This window comes from Carettochelys insculpta, chromosome 3 (assembly GCF_033958435.1).
Source record: "Carettochelys insculpta isolate YL-2023 chromosome 3, ASM3395843v1, whole genome shotgun sequence".
Taxonomy (NCBI): domain Eukaryota; kingdom Metazoa; phylum Chordata; order Testudines; family Carettochelyidae; genus Carettochelys; species Carettochelys insculpta.
In genome coordinates, this window is record NC_134139.1 from 36,238,188 (window position 1) to 36,261,415 (window position 23,228).

General features: G+C 43.6%; 1 protein-coding gene across 3 annotated transcripts in view; it reads right to left on the minus strand.

Moving 5' to 3' along the window:
• The window catches only part of THADA (THADA armadillo repeat containing), a 310,355-nt gene that overhangs the window by 63,148 nt on the left and 223,979 nt on the right, over window positions 1-23,228 (minus strand). For all 3 annotated transcript variants that reach the window (XM_074989608.1, XM_074989609.1, XM_074989610.1), the window contains one exon: window positions 14,203-14,288. In XM_074989608.1, the coding sequence (XP_074845709.1) occupies window positions 14,203-14,288 (86 nt within the window). The remainder of the gene's footprint in view (window positions 1-14,202; window positions 14,289-23,228) is intronic.

Consider the following 23,228-nt stretch of genomic DNA (forward strand, 5'->3'; position numbering starts at 1 on the left):
TTGAATTTGTTTCATATTCTTCAGGAATGATATATGCAGAGAGTACAACTTGTCCCAATTAGACTGAATTTATCTCTTCCAAGAGATTTACGTTGTGTAAATTTTTGGTCATTGAATTTGCTCCTCCACTTAGAATACTTGCATTAAGATTCTGGGGCTTGGTATAGTTATGGAACTTGCAAGACATCTACTGGTCCACCAGAGCAGAGAATGGATCATCCTTTGAGATATTCAATCCCGATTTCAAAGGGCAAGAACAAATCTCTAGAGTTCCTGCCTGAATAGCCATGTCCAAGCCAAAACATCTATGCAGGACATCCAGAGCCTCAGTAATTTTAGGCACAGATAGACAATCATGTCATTGTTCTCTGAGCTCCTGTTCCCATTATCTTTTGTGCATGGACTAAAACCACTAAGAAACCGTAAGTCTAGAGCATGCTTTGAGTCCACTGCATCATTCACTGGCACACCTGATCAATGATGCTTAAATCAAGATGTCATTTAGGAACAGGTACAGAGAAGTTCCCAGAGATTCTAACAAATATCACTATTAAGACCTGCATGAGTTCCTTAAGAACTGATAACTGATGGACCCGAAGAGGTCTTACAAGCAGAACATTTTTTGGTATGGCGTATTGACACATTTCTTCATATAGTGTAAATAAATACATTTCACAGTGGCCGTTTCTACACAGGCCACTTCCTTTGGACGTGGCATGCTAATACAGGGAGTGAAAGATGCTAATGAGGCGTGGATGCAAATTCCCCACGCCTCATTAGCATAACGTCATGTGATTTGGAGTCCGGAAGACCATTCTTCCAGACTCCAAAACACTGTGTAGAAGCACGGCCCCTGTGGCGGCTTCCGAAAGGAAGTCCTCCTTCTGGAGGCCCCTTCTTCCCAAAAATTCAAGCCACTTTCAAGCTTTTTAACCATCAAAAGGACTACACTTACAATTTTTACATGAAAGTTTAGATTCTGACATCAACACAGGACTGTGGAAGCTATGGCCCTAGTCACAGGCTAAGTCTAGACTGCAGACTTCTCTGGTCTCTCAGAAGAATTCTGCTGTGTCTGAACGGGTCCACTTTTCCAAGACCACTCTCGGGAAAGCAGACACTGTCTGCTAACATCCCTGTATACCTCATGCTACAAGGCAGAACGGATGTCCCAGCAGAGGGGTATTTCCTGACATTTTTCCCCGTGTGGACAGGCCAAACATTGGGAAAGCCTCACCCGAAAGAGCTGTCGGCAAAAGACAGACAAATTGTGGTGCGCAGGCTGCGTGTATTTTGCCAACAGTCCCTTGCACTCTAGACCCAGCCACACTGATTTCTGCCACTGTCTTGGTCCAGCATGGCCCGTGGGTGTATGCATATCCCACTGAGAGTGGGTAACACCTGCGAAGCACAGTGAAATTCAGCAAAGCTTGTGTGATATTTTGATCATCAGTGCAGTCTACTTTTAGGTGCATCTCATTCTGGCATAGCAAACAGGTGGAACTTGGCTTGTGAGTAAAGTTTAGAATACGCCCCCCCCCTTTTTTTTTTATTAATTAAGAGATTATTATTGTTTATTCACAGACTCTTAATTATTTATTAAGACTCTGTTAAACTTCAAAATAACAGAAATTTTTAGCTCTACTAGTCCTGTCTAAAAGCCAACAGTGATGTTTTCACAATATAGTCAACTCAAGTTTTTAACTGTTCTTGTGTGAGTCTAGCTCAGAGGAAAGAGACAGTGTAAAATACCACTCCAGAGGTACAGCAATTCTGTCAGCATCTGATACATTATGTTAAGCTGAGTTGTCATTCATCCCCCCCGCACTACCACATTTGAGATGAAGGGGTGTGTATGTATCGATGGGACTCAAGTGAGATGCAAGACTTGAACTCTAAGGCACATTAACTCTACAGTGAAAAGCCTTGTTCACATTGAAATTAAAACAGTGTATTTTATTTAAAATCAGGCACCTCTTTTGTGCTGTTTAGTCTCCTGTATGATTTTTTTTCCCACTGTTTGGAGAAAGCGGTCCAGTCCCAAATAAGAATCTCATATTGTAACTTCCCACTCAAAATTCACACACACAAAATATGACTTCTCTGTTCAAACCCGAAGGGTCCCAGCTTGCTTTACCTATCCCTCTTCACCTTACTTCCTAAGTAGGAAAGCACAGGCAAGTGCACACTTTCCTTTTCCCTCTGTGCCTCTCTAAGTATCCTCTCCTCCACTGTCTCCAACATTAACCTGTATGTCCCCCGACCCTATCCATCAAATTCTTACTGTCATGCCACGTTCCCATGCAGCCCCCTCAAGTCTTCCTGTTGCCCCCCCTCAATTCTCTGCAACAGCCCTCAGCCTGTCTCTCACTCCTCTGAGCCCACTCAGTCTGCCTCCTGTTCCCACACATATTGTCTTGTACTAGTCCCTTAACCTGCCTCTTGCTTCCTGTGCATTTCTGATTCTTCACAGGTCCCTGTCCAATTTCCAAACATTACCTAAAAATTCTCCTGCCCCCCCAGTTCTCTCATGGTGATTAAGGCACCACCATCTTCCCTGATGGCAGATAGTGTTACTGCTGCTTGAAGCAGTGGAAGGTGGCAGCCATTTTTGCTGAGAGCAGCCTTTCTTTCATTTGCAAAGGTGAGAGAGAAAGGTTGGCCATCTTGTTTGACTATCTGGCTTCAGTCATGTTGACAGTAATGAGGGATGCATTTAGCTTTTTTGGATAAGGACAAAACTTCATAAGATTGAGGGCAGAAATAAGCAATTCACAAGAATATTTTTAAAAATCTGAATATCATGAAACTTGTGACAAAAGTATAAGAGCTGACATTAATGATGCCCCCCTTTCTGATGCTTTATCTCTCAGTTCTGTGTGTAATGGGATTAAATATTACCCTTCTTCATGGGGATGTTCACTAATATTTGTGAGTATAATGAAAAATGATGATGAGGCCTATAAATATGAAACTAGGCAAGTGACCAGATGAGAAATATTTGTCAATTTCTCTGTATATATAACAAAAACCATTTTTTGCTAAAACTTTTGCCCTAATACCACTCTGTTCCAGGACAAGGAGATGAGTTTATTAAATGAGGATATCAGATTGTACAAACAAATTTCCTGTTGATTTGCCTAACAAAGTCAGTGGGGGTAGATTATCTAGAAATCTGTACATTTAAAAAATATGCTTTAAATCTTTACTGAAAAGAATGGCACTGACTACGTACCGCATTAAACATATCTACACCCAAAGTTTACAATAATTTATGACTTAAACACACAGAAATTGCTTTCAATTTGTTCAGATGGCATTTGTTAAATTTAACCTAATTAGCCCAAATAATCAAAGCAGACATTTGTAAGCTGTCTATGTTTTTCCTTCCCCCACTCCCCAATAATTGTTTGGCTACATTTCTTAGAGATTTAGGGAAAGAAAGTTAAAATGTCATTAAAATAACTGATCCTATATTTATTCCTGTGACATTAATGATTCAAGAAGTAAGGAATATAAATATAAAGTACTTTTAACTATTTTCCTGGGATTTTACCACTTTACTATTATCGATTTCTAAGTTAGCCTTTGGAAAGGATACTTAGCATTCAGCTTCCTTTTAAAAGCCGGTTGCACAGAATGAAAAAAAAAACCCACAAAACACAAAAATCGCTCACCACATTCTCAGCCTTAAACTCAGGCTATCACTGAGACAAACTGCTTTTCAGATTCTATCTTCACTTTCACAAACTAGTTAGTTTAAAAAATTGGAGTTTGGATAATTTATGGTACTCCATTGTATTTTGTAGAAACTCATAAGTGCCAGTGTCTTTTTTGTAAACAAACAAACAAACAAAAACTGCCAGTACTCGCTTAGCTCCCTGCCCCTTCCCCTCAGCCAATCCCATGACTGAAACTGCAGAGGTGCCAGTATATGGCACTGGCAAGTACTGGCACAAAAAAGCACTGACAAGTACTATATATTCTAATTAACAAAGAAAGCCCCAAATATATTTAACTAAGATAACAGCACTGCAAAACATAGCATTGTCATGTGGTGTAAAACAAACATAAAATGCCAGACTTTATTGATTGCCTTGGTTTTAAGTCTCATGCATTTCAGACATACTGTATTCTTGAAGTTGTACCTATCGATAAATGAGCCCCTAAAGATACCTAAAAATAAGATATCTGTCCAAAGTTTGTCAATTTGTTTGTGAAAGTGCCCCATGGGATTGAGAAAGCCAACTGGGGACCAATGCTTGTGAAATGTAAAACACTTCATATAAGGAATAAAGTGCCAAAATGTAGCATGCAAATCAGAATCTAGTTTTTCAGCTTCAATAAAATTACTTTACTCAGATTACCGACCTGCCATGCTTTAGTATCAAAAGGAGCTGTTGACATAGGGTACAATTGTCAAAACCTTCAGCATTAGTCCAATTGTACTTCCAGTGATGTTAATAAAAGCAGAATTAGCCCAATGCTGAAAAAAATCCCATTTTTAAATTGAAAAAAGCAAAATATCGGCATAAAGTTCTAACGGCTCTAAAATGCTAGGTTCACACCTTTGAGATCATATTTATGTGTTTCTCTCTCCTACTGAAACAGCAGCCTAGAAACCAGACGATTGTGCTCTTTAGAGAATCTGGTAATAAAAAATATTGCACCAGAACAGATGGATAGCCCATCCAGTCTTGCGTACTGTCTCTTGCAAAGCCCAATGCTTCAGAGAAGAGTGTGTAATCTCAACACCTACTTGTGCAAATGCTACAACATGAATGGGAGTTCTTCCTGATTCCACCTGTTTTTTACCATTTTCAGAAGTAAATAAAAATATACATATGGCCTGATGTATATCCTGTAGCAAACTGGTCCTACATTCTGTGCAAGGTCCCTGGGTTCTGTAGCATTCTCAGGGAAATTCTGGGGCTACTTCAGATAAATTATATTTTCCTCCAAACTTTCCTATTTTTCAGTCAGCTTTTGTTTAAGCCACAAATGTCGCTCTACTCTGAACAGCATAGTTGTGAAACTGTCCCTATTCAATGGACCTTCTTACTGTCTGCATTCAGAATCACAGTTGCCTCAGGGATGCAAGTCCGCTATTACATTTTAGTCCTTCTGGCACTTCAAAATGCTCTCTACCATTACTGTATTAGTCCTATGCTCTGGAATACTACTGAAAATGCAAATAATAATGCCATGCAAAATAATAGCGTTAATGCAACATTAAAGTTGATAAGCATTCAAAACTCAGGAAATGTTTGCCAGTATAGCTTTGTCCATTAGGACTGCAAAAAAAAAAAATCATTCTCCAATCAATAAACCTATGCCAGCAAACACCACAGTGTAGGTTGCAGTTATATCAGAAAGAAACTGACTTTCTCAATTTCCTGCCACCAATAACTCCCTGATTCCCCATCTCCCTACTCTCCTGTGTTGTCCATTTAGTGCTGTTCTATTTGGAGAGAGTTCTTAGCTATTCTCCATCAAGATACACTTGTTACATGTTACAAATTTTAAAGTTCCTAGGCTTCTGCAAGTCAGAGGAACTCAAGAACGCATAGTCTTCCATCATTAAATTAGGGGAAAAAAAACCAACCGTGTAACATGCCAGGATTTGAAGGCTGTGGCCAAAGTTTATTGTTCATAGACACAATGGTGTTTAAAAGTGCACGGTGCTTTAAATGTATTAGGTACAGGCTGAACCTCTCTAGTCTGGCACTGTCTCGTCTGGCAACATCCATAATTCCGAATGATTTTAATTAGCCAAACAACCATGCGTTTGGTCAAGTTTCCTGTGGTCCCACAAAGTTTGTTTACAGCTACCAGTCCTGGTTCTCACTGTTCTGTATGAGACTTGCTGTTATGTATTCCCAATAAAGTTTTTTGTACGTAAAAACAGAGATTAAATGGTGCAAACTTGAGATGCAAATATCTAATTTTAATAAAGGTTTCCCAGAAAGGACAGTCTCCAACACTCATGACCAAAGCAAAAAGGCAGAATATCTATCCTTTTAAAGACCAGTACATACTTATGGACCCTATCTAAAAATATATTTTTGTGTTATAATCGGTTTTAGTTGGGCAAAATAGTTTAGTTTCCACCACTGCTGCCTAACCTCCCTTTCCTGCATCTTAAATGGATTTGAATTTGTGTAGCAAATTCCATATGGACTAAACTGGACTTTAACAGACAGATTATTATTTACTGAAGACAACAAATCATTGACTGAAAGTAAACGTAAAATAGAAAAAGACTAGGCATGATTGTACTCTGAAAACGTCTTTGTAATTGTAGCCCCTATGACAGACGCGATCAATTAGAAATGATTTTAACCAGTTGCAGGCTCATTACACTGCATTCCAGTTTGTGTTGATGAAAATCAGTTTCAGTCTGTAGCCTGGAATTCATATACAGCACTTCCTGGGGCCTCTTATATAAATATACTAAGAAACAATTTTATTTGGACTTGTCCATCCCCCTTTTATTTTACTGAAAAACTTTACAAATCAAGAATAAAATAGAACAATTGCGGCCAATAACCAGAAACACGCTCATTGGAGAAAGATTCAGACTACAAAGAATGTAAAACTCCAAACTGCAATTAATGCTTACTGTACTTTAGTGTAAGACTTGAGCCAAAACAGCTTGGGCTACAATTTCCCTTTAATATAACATCAGGACACTTCTAATTGTATGTAACATAACAGAGTGCTCTTTCAGTCCGCAAAGGTTACTTTATTTGAATGTATTTTCAGAGAAAATGTACCGAAGTAACGTAGTATTTTGAAATCATTGTATATAATATGGAGCACATATGAACAGAGAAATATGAACATAATAAAATCAGTTGGTTTAGGATCAAATACTTTCTCACAGCAAAAAATTCAAGATGTAGGAGCTGTGAATGGGGAATGATGTCCCTTCCACCCAGATATAGAGTGGAAACACAGCTGCTTAGCAGCCATTAGTATAGCCCCAGCAATGCAAGAGTCTCCGCAAGGAATATGCTTTTGAAAAGATGAGAATTGGAAGGGAAGAGATGAACTGACAGATGTGAACAAATGAACAAAGACATCTGATCTGTGTGTAGAACTTATCAAAAAGCACACAAGACAGAGTGCATACGGGTGAGAGGGAAATGGATAAAAAATATGACAATACCACTATATAAAACAATGGGATGCCCTCACCCGGCATACAATTTTAATTCTGATTATTCAGTTTTTAAAAGGATAGTGCAGAATTACAAGAGGCTCAGAAGCAGGCAACAACAACAATTAGGAGGTTGGAAAAAGTCTCACATGAAAAGCCTGGGATTGTTCACCTTAGAAAGGGCAAACATAGGAGAATACATGGTAAAATATGTAAAATAATGAATAGTGTAGAGGAGGTAGATCTTGAATGTCTTTTCTCCCAAGAATTAAGGGATATTAATTTAATATTGAAATTGAAGGGTAGCAAATTCCAAACTGATTAAGGGATATGCTTTTTCAAATGCAGATCGCCTTGGGAACTCACTGACAAAAAGGTATCAGAGACCACAACTTATCAGTATTCCAAAAAGGACAGGACATTTAGAAAGATAGCAAGCATAACTGGAGTTATAATAGTAAATATATTTCACATGCATTTTTTAACAATGAGATTTTTGGAAGCAATATAAACCCTCAAGTTTCAGAGTACATGTCAAACTCTAATGATTGTAGACAGAAGGAAGTTTTCCTGGGGGGCAGGTTATAACAAAACTACTTGCTGCAACATTTCTTGTACCTTCTTCTGAAGTGTCAAGTACAGTCTCGCTCACAACAATTCCAGGTCCTAGGGCAGAACAGTTAATGGGCCCCCATGCGTGCAAAAGTCACACATGAGTGGATGTGGTCCACCTGATAAATTCGGCAGTGCTGGCTCTGGGAGGGAGTTTGGGAGTGGGCTCCAGGGTTGGGGCAGAGAGTTGAGTACAGAAGAGGGTCGGGGATTAGTGCTTATCTCCAGAGCCTCCTGTAAGTTCTCACCACCCCCTCTAGGCAGCAGCTCCTAGAAGAGAGGACCGGGGACCTCTGCACACTTCTGTCCACAAGTGCTCCCAAAGCACCATTGGCCACAGTCTGTGTGCAGTCTGTGGAGGGAGGATGCCCACACCTGGAGCCATAGGGACATGCCGGCCACTCCCAGAGGATCACGGCAGACTACGTAACCCTTGGGAGAAAGATCAAGGAATACGGAGCACAGGTGGTCTTCTCGTCTATCCTCCCTGTGGAAGTAAGGGGTCCGCGGAGGGATCGTCGAATCACAGAGGTAAATGCGTGGTTGCGTAGGTGGTGTAGCAGGGAAAGATTTGGTTTCTTTGACCATGGGATTCTGTTTCGTGAACAGGGACTGCCGAGAAGAGACGGGATCCACCTCACTAAAAGAGGAAAGAGCATCTTTGCGGGCAGGCTTGCAAACCTAATGAGGAGGACTTTACACTAGGTTTGTCAGGGGAAGGTGACAAGCCCGGAGTTAAGTGGGGAAGGAGGAGGGAACAATCAAGGGGGCTTCCTGGGTGAAAAGGAGAAAGTGGGCCAATTGGCCCCTTCTCTAAGATGCTTGTACACTAATGCCAGAAGCCTGGGGAACAAACAGGAAGAATCAGAGGCCCTGGCACAGTCACACAAGTATGAGGTGGTTGGAATAACGGAGACTTGGTGGGACAATTCGCATAACTGGAGCACGGTCATAGAAAGTTATAAATTGTTTAGGAAGGACAGACGGGAAAAAAGGAGGAGGAGTTGCGCTCTATGTGAGAGAGCAGTATAATTGCACAGAGCTCCAGTATGAGCAAGGAGAAAATCCAGTTGAGTGTCTTTGGGTTAAGCTTAGAGGTAGAAGTAACAGAGGGGATGTTGTAGTTGGTGTCTGTTATAGGTTGCCAGATCAGGGAGGGGAGATAGATAAGGCTTTCTTCAGGCAGCTTAGTGAAGCTTCCAAATCACAGGCCCTGGTTCCCATGGGAGACTTTAATCATCCAGACATTTTGTTGGGAGACCAATACAGCAGCACACAGACAATCCAGGAAGTTTTTGGAGACTACTGGGGATAACTTCTTGGTACAAGTGCTGAAGGAACTGACCAGGGGCTGTGCGCAAACTTGACCTGTTGCTCACAAACAGGGAAGAACTAGTAGAAGAAATAGAAGTGGGAGGGAACCAGAGCTGCAGCGACCATGAGATCGTAGATTTCAGGATCCGGACGAAAGGAAGAAGGGTGAGCAGCAACATACAGACCCTTGATTTCAGAAGAGCAGACTTTGACTCCCTAAGAGACCAGATGAGCAGGATCCCTTGGGAAACGAAGATGAAGGGGAAAGGAGATGAAGAGAACTGGAAGTATTTTAAAGATGTCTTACTGAAGGCACAGGAACAAACAATCCCGCTGCGTAGTAAGAAATGCAAACATGGTAGGCAACCAGCTTGGCTTAATGGGGAAATCCTTAGTCAGCTTAAATTCAAAAAGGATGCATACAACAAATGGAAATGTGGACAGTTGACTAAGGAGGAGTATAAACATACAGCTAGAGAATGCTGGGCAGTAATCAGGAAAGCGAAAGCGCAATTGGAACTGCAGCTGGCAAGGGATGTGAAGAGTAACAAGAAGGGTTTCTACAGGCATGTGAACAATAAACGGGTTATCAGAGAAGGTGTGGGGCCATTAGTGGATGAGGGAAGTAACCTAGTGACAGATGATGCAGGAAAAGCTGAAGTACTCAATGACTTTTTTGCCTCAGTCTTCACGGACAAAGTCAACTTCCCAATGACAGTCCTAGATGATGCAGTATGGGAAGGTGGAGGGCAGACATCTGTGGGGAAGGAAAAAGTTCTGAGCTATCTAGAAAAACTAGATGTGCACAAGTCCATGGGTCTGGCTTTAATGCACCCGAGGGTACGGAGGGAATTGGCAGAGGTCATTGCTGAACCTTTGGCTATTACCCTTGAAGACTCTTGGAGATCAGGGGAGATACCAGATGACTGGAAGAAGGCAAACGTAGTGCCCATCTTTAAAAAAGGAAAGAAGAAGGACAATCCAGGGAACTATAGACCTGTCAGCCTTACCTCAATCCCTGGGAAAATAAATGGAGGGAATCCTCAAGGAATCCATTTTGAAGCACTTGGAAGAGGGGAAAGTGATCAAAAGTAGCCAACATGGATTCACCGGGGCAAGTCCTGCCTCACCAATCTGATTAGCTTCTATGACGAGGTAACAAGCTCTGTGGACATGAGGAAGTCAGTGGATGTGATATACCTTGACTTCAGCAAGGCTTTTGATACGGTCTCCCACAACATTCTTGTCCATAAGTTAAGGAAATATGGATTGGATCTTTGGACTATAAGATGGATAGAAAGCTGGCTTGATGGTCGGGCCCAAGGGGTAGTAGTCAATGGCTCAATATCTGGATGGCGGTCTGTTTCAAGCGGAGTGCCGCAAGGCTCGGTTCTGGGGCTGGCGTTATTCAACATCTTTATTAATGACCTGGATGAGGGACTGGGTTGCACCCTCAGCAAGTTTGCGGATATCACAAAACTCAGGAGAGAGGTAGATATGCTGGAGGGTAGAGAGAGAATCCAGAGGAACCTGGATAAATTGGAGGACTGGGCCAAAAGAAATCTGATGCGGTTCAATAAGGAGAAGTGTAGAGTCCTGCACCTGGGGCGGAAGAATCCCAAACATTGTTACAGGCAGGGGACCGACTGGCTCAGCAGCAGTACGATAGAAAGGGACCTAGGGGTTATGGGGGATGAAAGGCTGGATATGAGTAAACAGTGTGCCCTTGTAGCCAAGAAAGCTAACGGCATATTGGGGTGCATTAGGAGGAGCATTTCAAGCAGATCTAGAGAAGTAGTTATTCCCCTTAGACTTAGGAGTGATTTAATAGCAGCCTTCAACTTCCTGAAGGGGAGCTCTAAAGAGGAGGGTGAGAAACTGTTCTCAGTGGTGTCAGATGGCAGAACAAGGAGTAATGGTCAGAAGTTGAAGAGGGAAAGGTGTAGGTTAGATATTAGGAAAAACTTCTTCACCAGGCGGGTGGTGAAGCTTTGGAATGTGTTGCCTAGAGAGGTGGTGGATTCTCCAGCCCTTGAGATTTTTAAGTCCCGGCTGAAGAAGGTCCTGGCTGGGATGACTTAGTAGGGGTTGATCCTGCTTGAAGCAGGGGGCTGGACTAGATGACCTCCTGAGGTCCCTTCCAGCCCTAGGATTCCGTGAAGCCTGCCTTAGACCTGCTGCACAGCAGGCAGCAGCAGCCAGGGGTCCCCTGAGCCTTTCTAAATCACCCAGGCCCCTGGGGCAATTGTCCCCTTAACCCCATTCTCCTGTCAGCTGGCCTGACCTGGTATTGGCCACTACTTGTGACAGGATAGCAGATTAGATGCAGCAGGTGACAATTTCAGTGTTCCTGTATAAGTTCTACTTCACTGTGGGGCTGGACTTGACATCAGGCTATGCTGGATTTAACGCAGCCTAGAGCTGTGGGGTCCTAGTGGTGGATAGCCCACTGGCAAGATGTGGGATGGGTAAGAAAGAGAACTGGGTAATTGGACCTGACGCTCTGCCTGTGGGGTTTCAGCTTACCAGTTTTGTTCCAAAATATGAGTGGTGCTGGCCAAGCAGTCTGACTGGCAACTCTCCTATGGAGTGCTAGATGCAAGCTATAAACTGTTCTGGCCTTGCAGAAACACCAGGCAAGAAAACGTGTGAAACATTAAACAAGTAAAATGTATGTGTTTTAAATCTGAAAGTCTCCCCTGTCCAAGAACAGACCCTCTTTTGTCTCAGTTAGTTAAATGCAGCATTAAAATTAAACCACAAAAACAGGAGGAAGAGTACTTTGGAAAGGGGCGGGTGGGGGTTCCTTTCGAAGGAACCCCATCCACACAGTTGCTTTGGCTTCCAGAAATGGCTCTTAGGGAAGCCAGATCACATGGGAATATACAAAAGAGGTGTGAGATATTTAAATCTGTGCCTCATTTGCATTTCTAATCTCGCTCATTTCCATGCCCCTTCCAAAAGGGAGGGGCTGTGTAGAAGCAGCTTTATTGTGCTTTGTATGACCACACATAGCATGCTACGCAATGGTTGAATATTGTTAAGTTTTGATTGTCTCTTCCTCCAAGAACTTTCCATTGATGAGGCAAGCAAGCAAACTGTTGGATTTTTGGAGGTGCAAAACTTCTCACCCTACTGCAGAAATAATTCTTGTGAGGTCTTCCAAACTCCCATGGGACTTACTTACTATATACACTTATCCCTTGCTATACGAGCACAATTGGTTCCCAACTTTCTGCTCGTAGGCAAAAATTCATAAGAGGGACGCTAAATTCCCATTAAAATACAGGTCAAAGTCTCTGATTGGTTCCTAGTGCTCCTAACTCGAGGCAGGAGTGGCAGCAGGTGGTGCTCCTTTTGAAAGGTAAGTAAACCTTGGGTTCAGGGAGGTTGGGGAAGGTTAGCAGCTGGAGGCAGTTTGGGGACATAAGTGGGAGAGAGGGTTAAAACACGGTGGTGGGTTGGGTCCACAGGGGGGTCTGGGTTCAGACTGCTGCAGATTGGGTCTGGGGGGCGAGTGGGGGGATTAAAGCTGTGTTAGTTTTGGTCTGCGGGGCTGTCAGGGGGCTGGGGGGCGGGGTTAGGTTGCAGCAATTTAGGTGTGTGGGGCTGGTGGAGGGGTTTAGGTTGCAGTGGTTTGGGGTCTGTGAGGCTGGCAGAGGACGTTTAGGTTGCAGTGGTTTGGGATCTGCAGGGGGAGGTTTAGGTTGTGGCAATTTGGTGGCTGGGGGGCCAGTGGGAGGTCAGGCTGTGGCAGGTTGGAGCCATGGGGAGGGGGTAAGGTTCGTATTAGCAGGGGGAGTTCACTCATCCAGGCTACGTCTACACGTGAAGCCAACATCGAAATAGCTTATTTCAATGTAGCGACATCGAAATAGGCTATTTTGATGAGTAACGTCTACACGTACTCCAGGGCTGGCAACGTCGATGTTCAACTTCGACATTGCGCGGCACCACATCGAAATAGGCGCTGCAAGGGAACGTCTACACGCCAAAGTAGCACACATCGAAATAAGGGTGCCAGGCACAGCTGCAGACAGGGTCACAGGGCGGACTCAACAGCGAGACGCTCCCTTAAAGGGCCCCTCCCAGACACAGTTGCACTAAACAACACAAGATACACAGAGCCTACAACTGGTTGCAGACCCTGTGCCTGCAGCATGGATCCCCAGCTGCCGCAGCAGCAGCCAGAAGCCCTGGGCTAAGGGCTGCTGCCCACGGTGCCCATAGAGCCCCGCAGGGGCTGGAGAGAGAGCATCTCTCAACCCCTCAGCTGATAGCTGCCATGGCGGACCCCGCTATTTCGAAGTTGCGGGACGCGCAACGACTACACGGTCCCTACTTCGACGTTGAACATCGAAGTAGGGCGCTATTCCTATCCCCTCATGGGGTTAGCGACTTCGACGTCTCGCCGCCTAACGTCGGAGTTAACTTCGAAATAGCGCCCAGCACGTGTAGCCGTGATGGGCGCTATTTCGAAGTTAGTGCCGCTACTTCGAAGTAGCGTGCACGTGTAGACACGGCTCCAGTGAGCAAAAGGTAAGTATATGTGTCCCTCGTTTAAGTGAGTACTTGTAAATAAAGTACTCGTTTAATGAGGGATGAGTGTAGTTGAGTCTGGACTGGAAATGCTATAGATCTGAAGAAGTGGGTCTCCCATGAAAGCTCATCACCTAATAAATCATTTTGTTAATCTTTAAAGTGCTACATGACTGCTGTTTTAATTTTTCTAGGGTGGATTGAAGACACTATTCCGCCCTTCAAATACAGCATCAATAAAACAAACTACTTGGAAAGGGGATCCGAGTCTGACTTTTAAGTGTTTGACTAGCATGAACTAGGAATGCTGCAAAAGGCAGCACCATAATCTTCCAGTGAGAAGGCACCTTCCTGCTTGTCACTGCCGCCTGTACCAGGATGGGTTCTTACACATACCAACAGGTCATGCGTATCTCCTCATTAAGACCCCTACACGCCATGTCCAGATTTCCAAAAGTGCTCAGTGTTCCATTAAGTCTAACTAGGGCATCTACTTCCCCAACCCTCACCCAGGTTTAATACAGCACAGAATTCCCCACCACTGATTTGGAAGCAGTATATTACAAATGACTTGCCTTTTCTTCCAGATTTTCCAAGGTAATCACTCAGCACAACAAGAACATCAAGAAATACAGCTCTGGTCACCACACAAGGATTTTGCCTAAAAAGGAAATGGTTGACAGAAAGTAAATTCCTCACAACATTCCACTCTGCTCAGACACAGACATTTCAATTATAATATAGAATCAGTGCTTTTTTGTGGCGGTACTGAGTACTGGCACCTTGGCAGCCCCAGCCATGGGATTGGCTTGGTGGGGGAAAAAGGGAGGTGTCAAGCTGCTGAGTACCAGTATTTTTTTTTAAAACTAAAAGCACTGCACAGAATCATAAGAGCCAGAAGAGACCCTTGAGAAGTCATCAAATCCACTGCAGCATGCTGTGCCAGAACTAACTAAACCTCGATTAGCCCTCATTGGTGTTTCTCCAACCTGTTCTTAAAATCTTCCCATGATGAGGATTCCAAAACCTTTGTTGGAAGTCTATCCCAAAGCTTAAACATCCTTAAAGTTGGCAAGTTATTTCTAATATGTAACAAATTTCCCTTGTCACAGGTTAAGTCAATTTCTTTTTGTCATATGGTCAGTGTACATATAGAACAATTGAACAGAGTCCCTGTTAAAAACAGGTCTTAATATATTTAAAGACTATTAGCAGGGTTCTCACTCAATCTTCTTTTATCAAAGCTAAACATCCCCTATTTATTTTAAAAACTTTCCCTCATAGTTGAGGTTTTCCACACCTTTCATAATTGTTGTTAGTCTCCACTGGACTCTCTGCAATTTGTCTACATCTTTCCTAAAGTGTAACACCAAGCTGAGTCTTCACTAGTGCCATGTAGAGTGGAATAATTCCATCTACTTACAAAACTCCTCTAAATACACACCATAAGACAGCCTTTTTCACAGCTGCATCACATCATTGACTTGTATTTAATTTGCGAGGCACTCTTACTTCCAAATCCTTTTTATCAGCATCTACCTTATTACCCCTTTTGTAGGCATGCATCTGATTTTTCATTTGTAAGTGAAGTACTTTATCCTGCTAATTTTACAGCAAACTACGGACAACTATTCTTTGGCTTTGTCTATATCACAGTGATCTGTTGACAGAAGTCATTGTTGGAAAAGATCTTCTGACAAAACATCTCTCGACAGAGTGCAGCCACACCCAAAAGCAGATGATAAAGGCATCTGCTCTGTCAACAGAGAGTGGCTGGACTGCACAGCCCTTCCTCAACAGAATAGCACCTCCCCCCCACCCCCCGGAGTGTCCACACTGCTATTTTGTTGACAGATTCTGTCAAGAAAGGCATTCTGCCTCATGGGGGAGAGGCAGAAGGCTGTCAGCGAAAGTGCTGAGTTTTGTCAACATACTGCCAACAAAATGCATTTTGTGTGTGGCCGCTCTATAAGTACTATCGACAAAACCCCAGTTTTGTCAGCAAAACTCTCTAATGTACACGTATGCTTTGAGAATGGTCTTTCAACCAGTTATGTACCCACCTTATAGTAAGCTCATGTAGACCACATTTCCCTAGTCTTCTTATGAGAACATCCTGATGGAATGTCTCAAAAGCTTAACTAAAATCAGGCTTGTATCACCCCTGCTTGTTCCCCCACATCTACTAGTCCAGTAACTCATCAAAACAGGAAACTAGTTTTGCCTGGCAGGCTTTGGTCTTGACAAATCCATCATGGCGATTACATAAAACCTATGATCTTTCAAGTGCTTATATGCTGATTATTTAGTAATTTGTTCCTGTACCTTTCCAGGTATCAAAATTATCCTAACTTGGCTATAATTTCCTACATCCTCTTTGTCTTCCTTTTTACAGGCAGTCACTATGATTATCAGAGAGGTAGCCGTGTTAGTCTGTAGCTTCAAGAACAACAAGAAGTCTTGTGGCACCTTATAGACTAACAGACATTTTCGAACATAAGCTTTCCTGGGCAAAGACCCACTTCATCAGATGCATGAGTTGGGGGTGTTGGTTTCAGAGGGGTATTTAAAGAGTGGGGTCCCAGTAAAAGGGAGGGCCAGAGCTGACTAGGTCCATTCAGCACAGTGAAAATGGCCCAGTATCAACAGTACTTATCAAGAGAGGAAAAAACAAGTCAGATCAGACAGGGGGATGTGAGCATTTGTCAGAGTCTAATGGGGGGATATTAGCACCCAGAGCAGAGAAACTGCCTTTGTAAGCTGCGAGCCACTCCCAGTCTCTGTTTAATCCTTGGTCAATGGAGTCAAATTTGCAAATAAATTGCAGCTCAGAGATTTCTCTCTCCATTTGATTTTTGAAATTTTTTTGTTTCAGGACTGTGAAGTGCTCTCCCACAGGCTTCTGTACATTACCGTTCCTGATGTCTGATTTATGTCCATTTATTCTTTTAAGGAGAGAACGTCCAATCTGGCCAATGTAAATTGCAGTGGGGCATTGCTGGCAAATGATGGCATATATTATATTAGTAGATGTGCAGGTAAAGGGGCCCCTGATGGTATGGTTGATGTTAGGTCCTGTGGTGATGTCATTGGTGTAGATATGCGAGCAGAGTTGGCAGTGAGGACTGTTGCAGGGGCTGGGTCTAGGCCTAGAGTCACTGGTTTGTGATTTGTAGTGGCTGGTGAGGATTTGTTTAAGGTTGGCAGGCTGTCTGCAGGCGAGGACAGGCCTGCCTCCCAAAGTCTGTGACAGAGAAAGATCATTGTTCAGGATGGGATGCAGATCACTGAGGATGCGCTGGAGAGGCCTTAAGTGGGGGCTGTATGTGATGATCAGTGGTGTTCTCTTGTTTTCCTTGCGAGGCCTGTCTTGTAGCAGGTCTCGTTTGGCTCTAGCAATCTGTTTCCTCACTTCCTTAGGTGGGTATTGTAGTTTGAGGAAAGCTTGGTAAAGGTCTTGCAGATGTTTGTCTCTGTCTGATGGATCAGATTAAATATGGTTGTACCTTAGTGCCTGGCTGTAAACAATGGATTGTGTAGTATGCCCTGGATGGAAGCTGGAGGCGTGTAGATAAGCATAAGCATAGCGGTCCATGGGTTTTCAGTATAGGGTGGTATTTATGTGACCGTTGCTTATCTGCACAGTAGTGTCCAGAAAGTGAATTTCTTATGTGGATTGGTCCAGGCTAAGGTTGATGGTGGGGTGGAAACTGTTGAAATCACAGTGGAGCTCTTCAATAGTCTCCTTCCCATGGGTCCAGATGATGATGTCATCAATGTAGCACAGGTAGAGGAGGGGCGCTAGGGGACGAGAATTGAAAAAGCGTTGTTCCAGGTCAGCCATAAAAATTGTTAGCATTCTGTGGGGCCATGTGGGTGCCCACAGCAGTACCACTGATTTGAAGGTATAATTCGTCTCCAAATCTGAAATAGTTGTGGGTGAGGACAAAGTCACAAAGCTCCGCCACCATTTGTACCTCGGTCTCATCAGGGATAATGTTCCTAACAGCTTGGCATCCATCTTCGTGTGGGATATTGGTGTAAAGGGCCTCTACATCCATGGTGGCCAGGATGGTGTTTTCAGGAGGGTCACCAATGTATTGTAGTTTCCTGAGGAAGTCAGTGGTATCTCAAAGAAAGCTGGGGCTGCTGGTAGCATAGGGTCTAAACAGAGAGTCCACATATCCAGACAATCCTGTGGTGAGGGTGCCAATGCCTGAGACGATGGGGTGTCTGGGATTTCCAGGTTTATGGATCTTGGGTAGCAGGTAGAATAAACCTGGTTTGGGTTCAAGGGGTGTGTCTGTGCAAATCTGTTTCTGTGTTTTTATAGGGACAGTCTTGAGCAGACGCTGTAGTTTCTTTGTGTATTCCTCAGAGGGATCCTCAAACAGAGGCCTCTAGAATGTGGTATTGGAGAGTTGCCTGGCAGCCTTCTTTTGGTAGCCTGTCCTATTCATGACGACAACAGTGCCTCCCTTGTCGGCCTCTTGGATGACAATTTCAGAGTTGTTTCTGAGGGTGTTGATGGCGTTGAGTTCTGCACGGCTGAGGTTATGGGGTAAGTGATGCCACTTTTTCACAATTTCCACCTGTGCATGCCGGTGGAAGCATTTTATGTATAGGTCCAGTTTGTCATTTCGACTGTCAGGGGAGCCCTGAGGAATTATTTTTCTTGTACCGTAGGTGGGAGGGTAACTGTGAGTCAGTGCGCTGTTGTGTGTCATGTTGGAAGTATTCCTTGAGTTGCAGATGGCGAAAGAAGGCTTCCAGATCACCACAGAACTGTATCAAGTTTGTGTAAGTAGTGGGGCAGAAACAGAGTCCTCGAGAAAGGGCAGATTCGTCTGCCAGGCTGAGTGTGTAGTTGGATAGATTGACAATATTGCTGGGTGAGTTAGGGGTACCATTATTGTAGCCCCTTGTGGAAGGTAGGACTTTAGATAGTTCACAGTCCTCTATCTTCTGTAGAGAAGAGAAATGTGTGTTGTAAATCTGCTGTCTTGTTTTAGTAAAGTCCAGCCATGTGGAGGTTTGCGTGGAAGATTGTTCATTTATGAGGGTCCCCAGATTTGAGAGCTCTCTTTTGATGTTGCCCTGTTTGTTGTACAGGATGCAGATTAGGTGGTTCCTCAGTTTGTTAGAGAGTGTGTGGCACAATCTCTCTCTGTAATCTGTGTAGTATGTTGATTTCAGTGGGTTTTTCGCCTTCAGTCACTATGATTGTCTTCCTCCAGTCTTCTGTGACCTCAATTGTCCTCCAGGTGTTCTCAAAAATAAGTGCTGAAATTGCATCAGTTAGTATCTTACATACCCTTGTGAAGAATGAGGTGTTTTGTCTCAGCCTTCTGGATGTCATCTGTTATCAGTTCACTTTCTCTGTAAGTAGAGGACCTACACTTTCCTTCATCTTTTTCTTGCTTTTTCACATATTTAAAGGACCTCCCTCATACTGACTTTTGTCCCTGGCTACTTGAAACTCATTTCATGCCTCAACCTCTCTGATTTTACCCCTACATGCTCATGTTACTTCTTTTGAACTCCTTCTCACCAAACAGTTTATGTATTAATTTCTCATAGGGTGCCTTTTTTATTTTCAGGCCATTACAATGCTCCTAATGGCACCATACAGTCATCTTACTATTCTTCCAATATTTTCTTTGCATCAGGATAGTTTTCAGTTGTTACTGTATTACTGCAAACAAAGAAATTAGCTGAGTCAGAAACTGGACTATTTTACATTTATAGTGTCTAATTAGTGCAGATCTATTATTTGTACTCAACCACGTATGCGAAAGAATGAGTGCAATCACCCAGAGATTTACATTCTGGCCTGACTGATGGCCCATCTAATGGAATGAAAAATGCCTCCTCTCATTATGTTCCTATCAGCAATAAATGTCTTATTACAAATTTCCATATCACAGTAAAAGCTTTGTTATCCAGCACTTTAATATCTGGAAAACTCAGTTCACTGGCATCTGCCATAGATGGCAATACAATTCCCAGTTCAGTTAACCAGAAAAATTCTGACAGCCATCAGGTATCATTTTCCAGCATTTACAGAAGTTGCATTTGTTTGATGGCCCTGAGGCACTAGAGGAGCAGTAAATTACAGTGCTGTATACCATATAATGTGTGGCAAAATGTATAGTGTTAAGTAAGGTTATTTCAGTTCTTAAATATTTTTGCATTTGGTGAAAAAGCTTGAATAACTGACAACACTAATTCCCCATGCATGTCAGATAACAAAGCTTGTGCTGTGTTATAAAGTAGCTTATTTGGGAGAGAGTCAGTTCACAGAAGTGTCTTATCACTACGTTAACTGACAAATCTGCTAATTTTGTTTTCATTAATGTATTGAATTAACTAACAAGAACAAAAACAAAAATCTAAATTGCTTCTCTCCTCATCCCTACACAAATCTTTTCTGTTTGAGTACATTAATACCAGCCCGCATCACACATTAATTACTCCCTCTTTTGTTAGGCGTAGCTACATTCCTGCATTGGTTTAGAACAGGTTCTCTCGAGCTTCTGAATTCAGAGTCTCTGTTTTGTGCACCCAAAATTTAATTTCAGTTGGATAGCATCAGTCAACTGTAAACCACTTTCTGCTGCACTCGATTACTCAAGGAGGAAGCTGTGCTAGTCAATACACTATCAAAACAAAAAGCAGTCAAGTAGCACTTTAAAGACTAGCACTCTAGATCCACAAACCAGTTAGTCAACGTTTTAATGGAATGGGGCATTCTGTCAATGACCTAAAGGTATGTGTGTTACTGAAAAGGAATTATCGCACCGTTTTGGAAAGAGAAACATCTGAGCTGGCTTTTATATTCAAATTCGGCACATTAACACATGGTTTAAATCGTGATGGGAACTTTCTGAGTCACTATAGGGGCTTGTTTGCATACTTGGCTCAATCTAATTCTTGACCTCCCCCCTCACCCCTCCACTCTCTGATTTGCTCACCTTGATTATCTTTTTCTGATTTGTCCTCCTTGCTTACTGTTTTTGGTTCTCTGTGCCTTAAATATTGAGTCTGTTCTGGTCTGGATATGGTCTGAAGAAGTGGGTCTGTCCCACGAAAGCTCACCTAATAAACCATTTTGCTGGTCTTTAAAGTGCTACTTGACTGCTTTTTGTTTCGATTACTCAAGTAATTAAAATCACCCGGACAATATGAAAGTTACTTCAGATCTATTTGTTCATTTTTCTCTACATCACTATCTCTTTATGTTTCAGTCAAAATACCCTTCACTACGACATTACTTATAGAATGAATCAGAAACCCAGCACAATAAAAACATACATGTATATGTTAAATGAGACTTACATTTAGAAAATATTGTAGGAAAGTCAAACAAGTGCAAGCTGTAGCTGTGATTAATACTTATAGACCTACCAAATTCATGGCCGTGAAAAATAAATCATGGACTGTGAAATCTGATCTGCCCTGTGAAGTCTAGCATCTAGCTAGGGGCTCCTATCCTGCACAGGGCTGCAGCAGTTAGTCCTGTACGGGGGTGAGACTTCCTCTTTCCCTGCAGGGGCTGCTCCTGGGGTGGGTCAGAGCAACATCTGAGACTCTCAGGAGGCTGTAGGTTCTCCATGGCTCTCACTGCCAAACCTCTCTCTAGCCACCCTCCCTTCACATGCAGGGAGGCTTGAGTTCCTGCTGCCTCTTCCTTCCCCTGTGAAAGGGGTGGCTTGGCTCCAGCTGTTGTCCTTCCACTCAGGTGGAAGACTGCCAGGAAAACCAGACATATGGTAACTCACTTCCCCACACACCCTGCGACCCTCACTTCTGCACTGCTGCTGGCAGTCGTGCTGACTGTAAAGCTGTGGATCAGGCCAGCATCCTTCCCATCCAGCTGCCCAGCTCTGACAGTAGCATGGCAGAAGAAAACATGGCAATCCCACTACAATAGCTTTGTGATCCCATTATCATATCACTGACATTTCAGATGAAAATGACTAATTTTAAAATTCCTATGGCCATGAGATTGACCAAAATGGTCTGTGACTGTATTAGGGTTAAATATTTCATTTCAATTTTAGTTTCTGAGGTTTGTTTTGTTTGCTTGTTGTTAAGCTTGAGATTCACTTAATTACAGCATATTTCAAAAAACAACCTCAAATTTTCAACTCCTCTAAAATTCTGAAAAAAACAAAACAAAACACTGGAACATTCTGCAAGTTTACAGAGAATATACAGAACCATGGCTACGTCTACACGTGAAGCCTACATCGAAATAGGCTATTTCGAAGAATAACGTCTACACATCCTCCAGGGCTGGCAACGTCGATGTTCAACTTCGACGTTGCGCAGCACCACATCGAAATAGGCGCTGCGAGGGAACGTCTACACGCCAAAGTAGCACACATCGAAATAAGGGTGCCAGGCACAGCTGCAGACAGGGTCACAGGGAGGACTCAACAGCAAGCCGCTCCCTTAAAGGGCCCCTCCCAGACACAGTTGTACTAAACAACACAAGATACACAGAGCCGACAACTGGTTGCAGACCCTGTGCCTGCAGCATGGATCCCCAGCTGCCGCAGCAGCAGCCAGAAGCCCTGGGCTAAGGGCTGCTGCACACAGTGACCATAGAGCCCCGCAGGGGCTGGAGAGAGAGCATCTCTCAACCCCCCAGCTGATGGCTGCCATGGAGGACCCAGCAATTTCGACGTTGCGGGACGCAGATCGTCTACATGGTCCCTACTTCGACATTGAACGTCGAAGTAGGGCGCTATTCCGATCCCCTCATGAGGTTAGGGACTTCGACGTCTCGCCGCCTAACGTCGAAGTTAACTTCGAAATAGCGCCCGACGTGTGTAGCCGCGACGGGCACTATTTCGAAGTTAGTGCCGCTACTTCGAAGTAGCGTGCACGTGTAGACACAGCTCATGTGTCGTAAAGCCAGTGGTAGACCTTTACCTGGAAGCTTCCGGAGCCTTCTAGAAGGACAGTATACTGGGTGGTGGGCCATTGCATTTCTGTTCCCTGTCTAGGCCCAGACCTTCATTGGTCAGATAGGCCCTGAGCTCCCTATAAAAGGCTCCCCATCTGGCTCTTTGTCTTCTGGTCCTTCCCAGGGCTGGAGCATAATTCTTGGGCCAATTCCGGGAACACTGGAGTCTGTCGTTCTCTGGCTTCTACCTCCCTGTGTTGGAGGACCTCCCCTGATCCCTGCTCTTCAGGGGAGAGCAGGCCGCTAAACCCTGGGAAGTCCCTTCCAATCAAAACTGGATAGGATAGGTGTGGAACCACCCCAGCTTGCACCTGAGTGCTTGACCCCTGGATGTGTATCTTCACCCTTGCAAAGGGGTAAAAGTTCACTGTCCCATGAATGCAAGTCACCCCTGTGCGTTTCCCTGGCAATAGCTGTCCCGGCCTAACTAGGTTCCTAGGGTGACAGCACTCCCTGAATCTACCAGCGGCAAAGTCTCCTTTCCTTCCACCTGTATGGGCCGGGTATACTTGTGGCGGGTTCCCATTACCCCCACTAGATCAAGCAAAGCACATGGCTTGGCCCAGTCCCCGATGTTACATTGCATTGGCTCCTCTTGGTTGAGGCACTGGGAGGCTATGTGTCCCA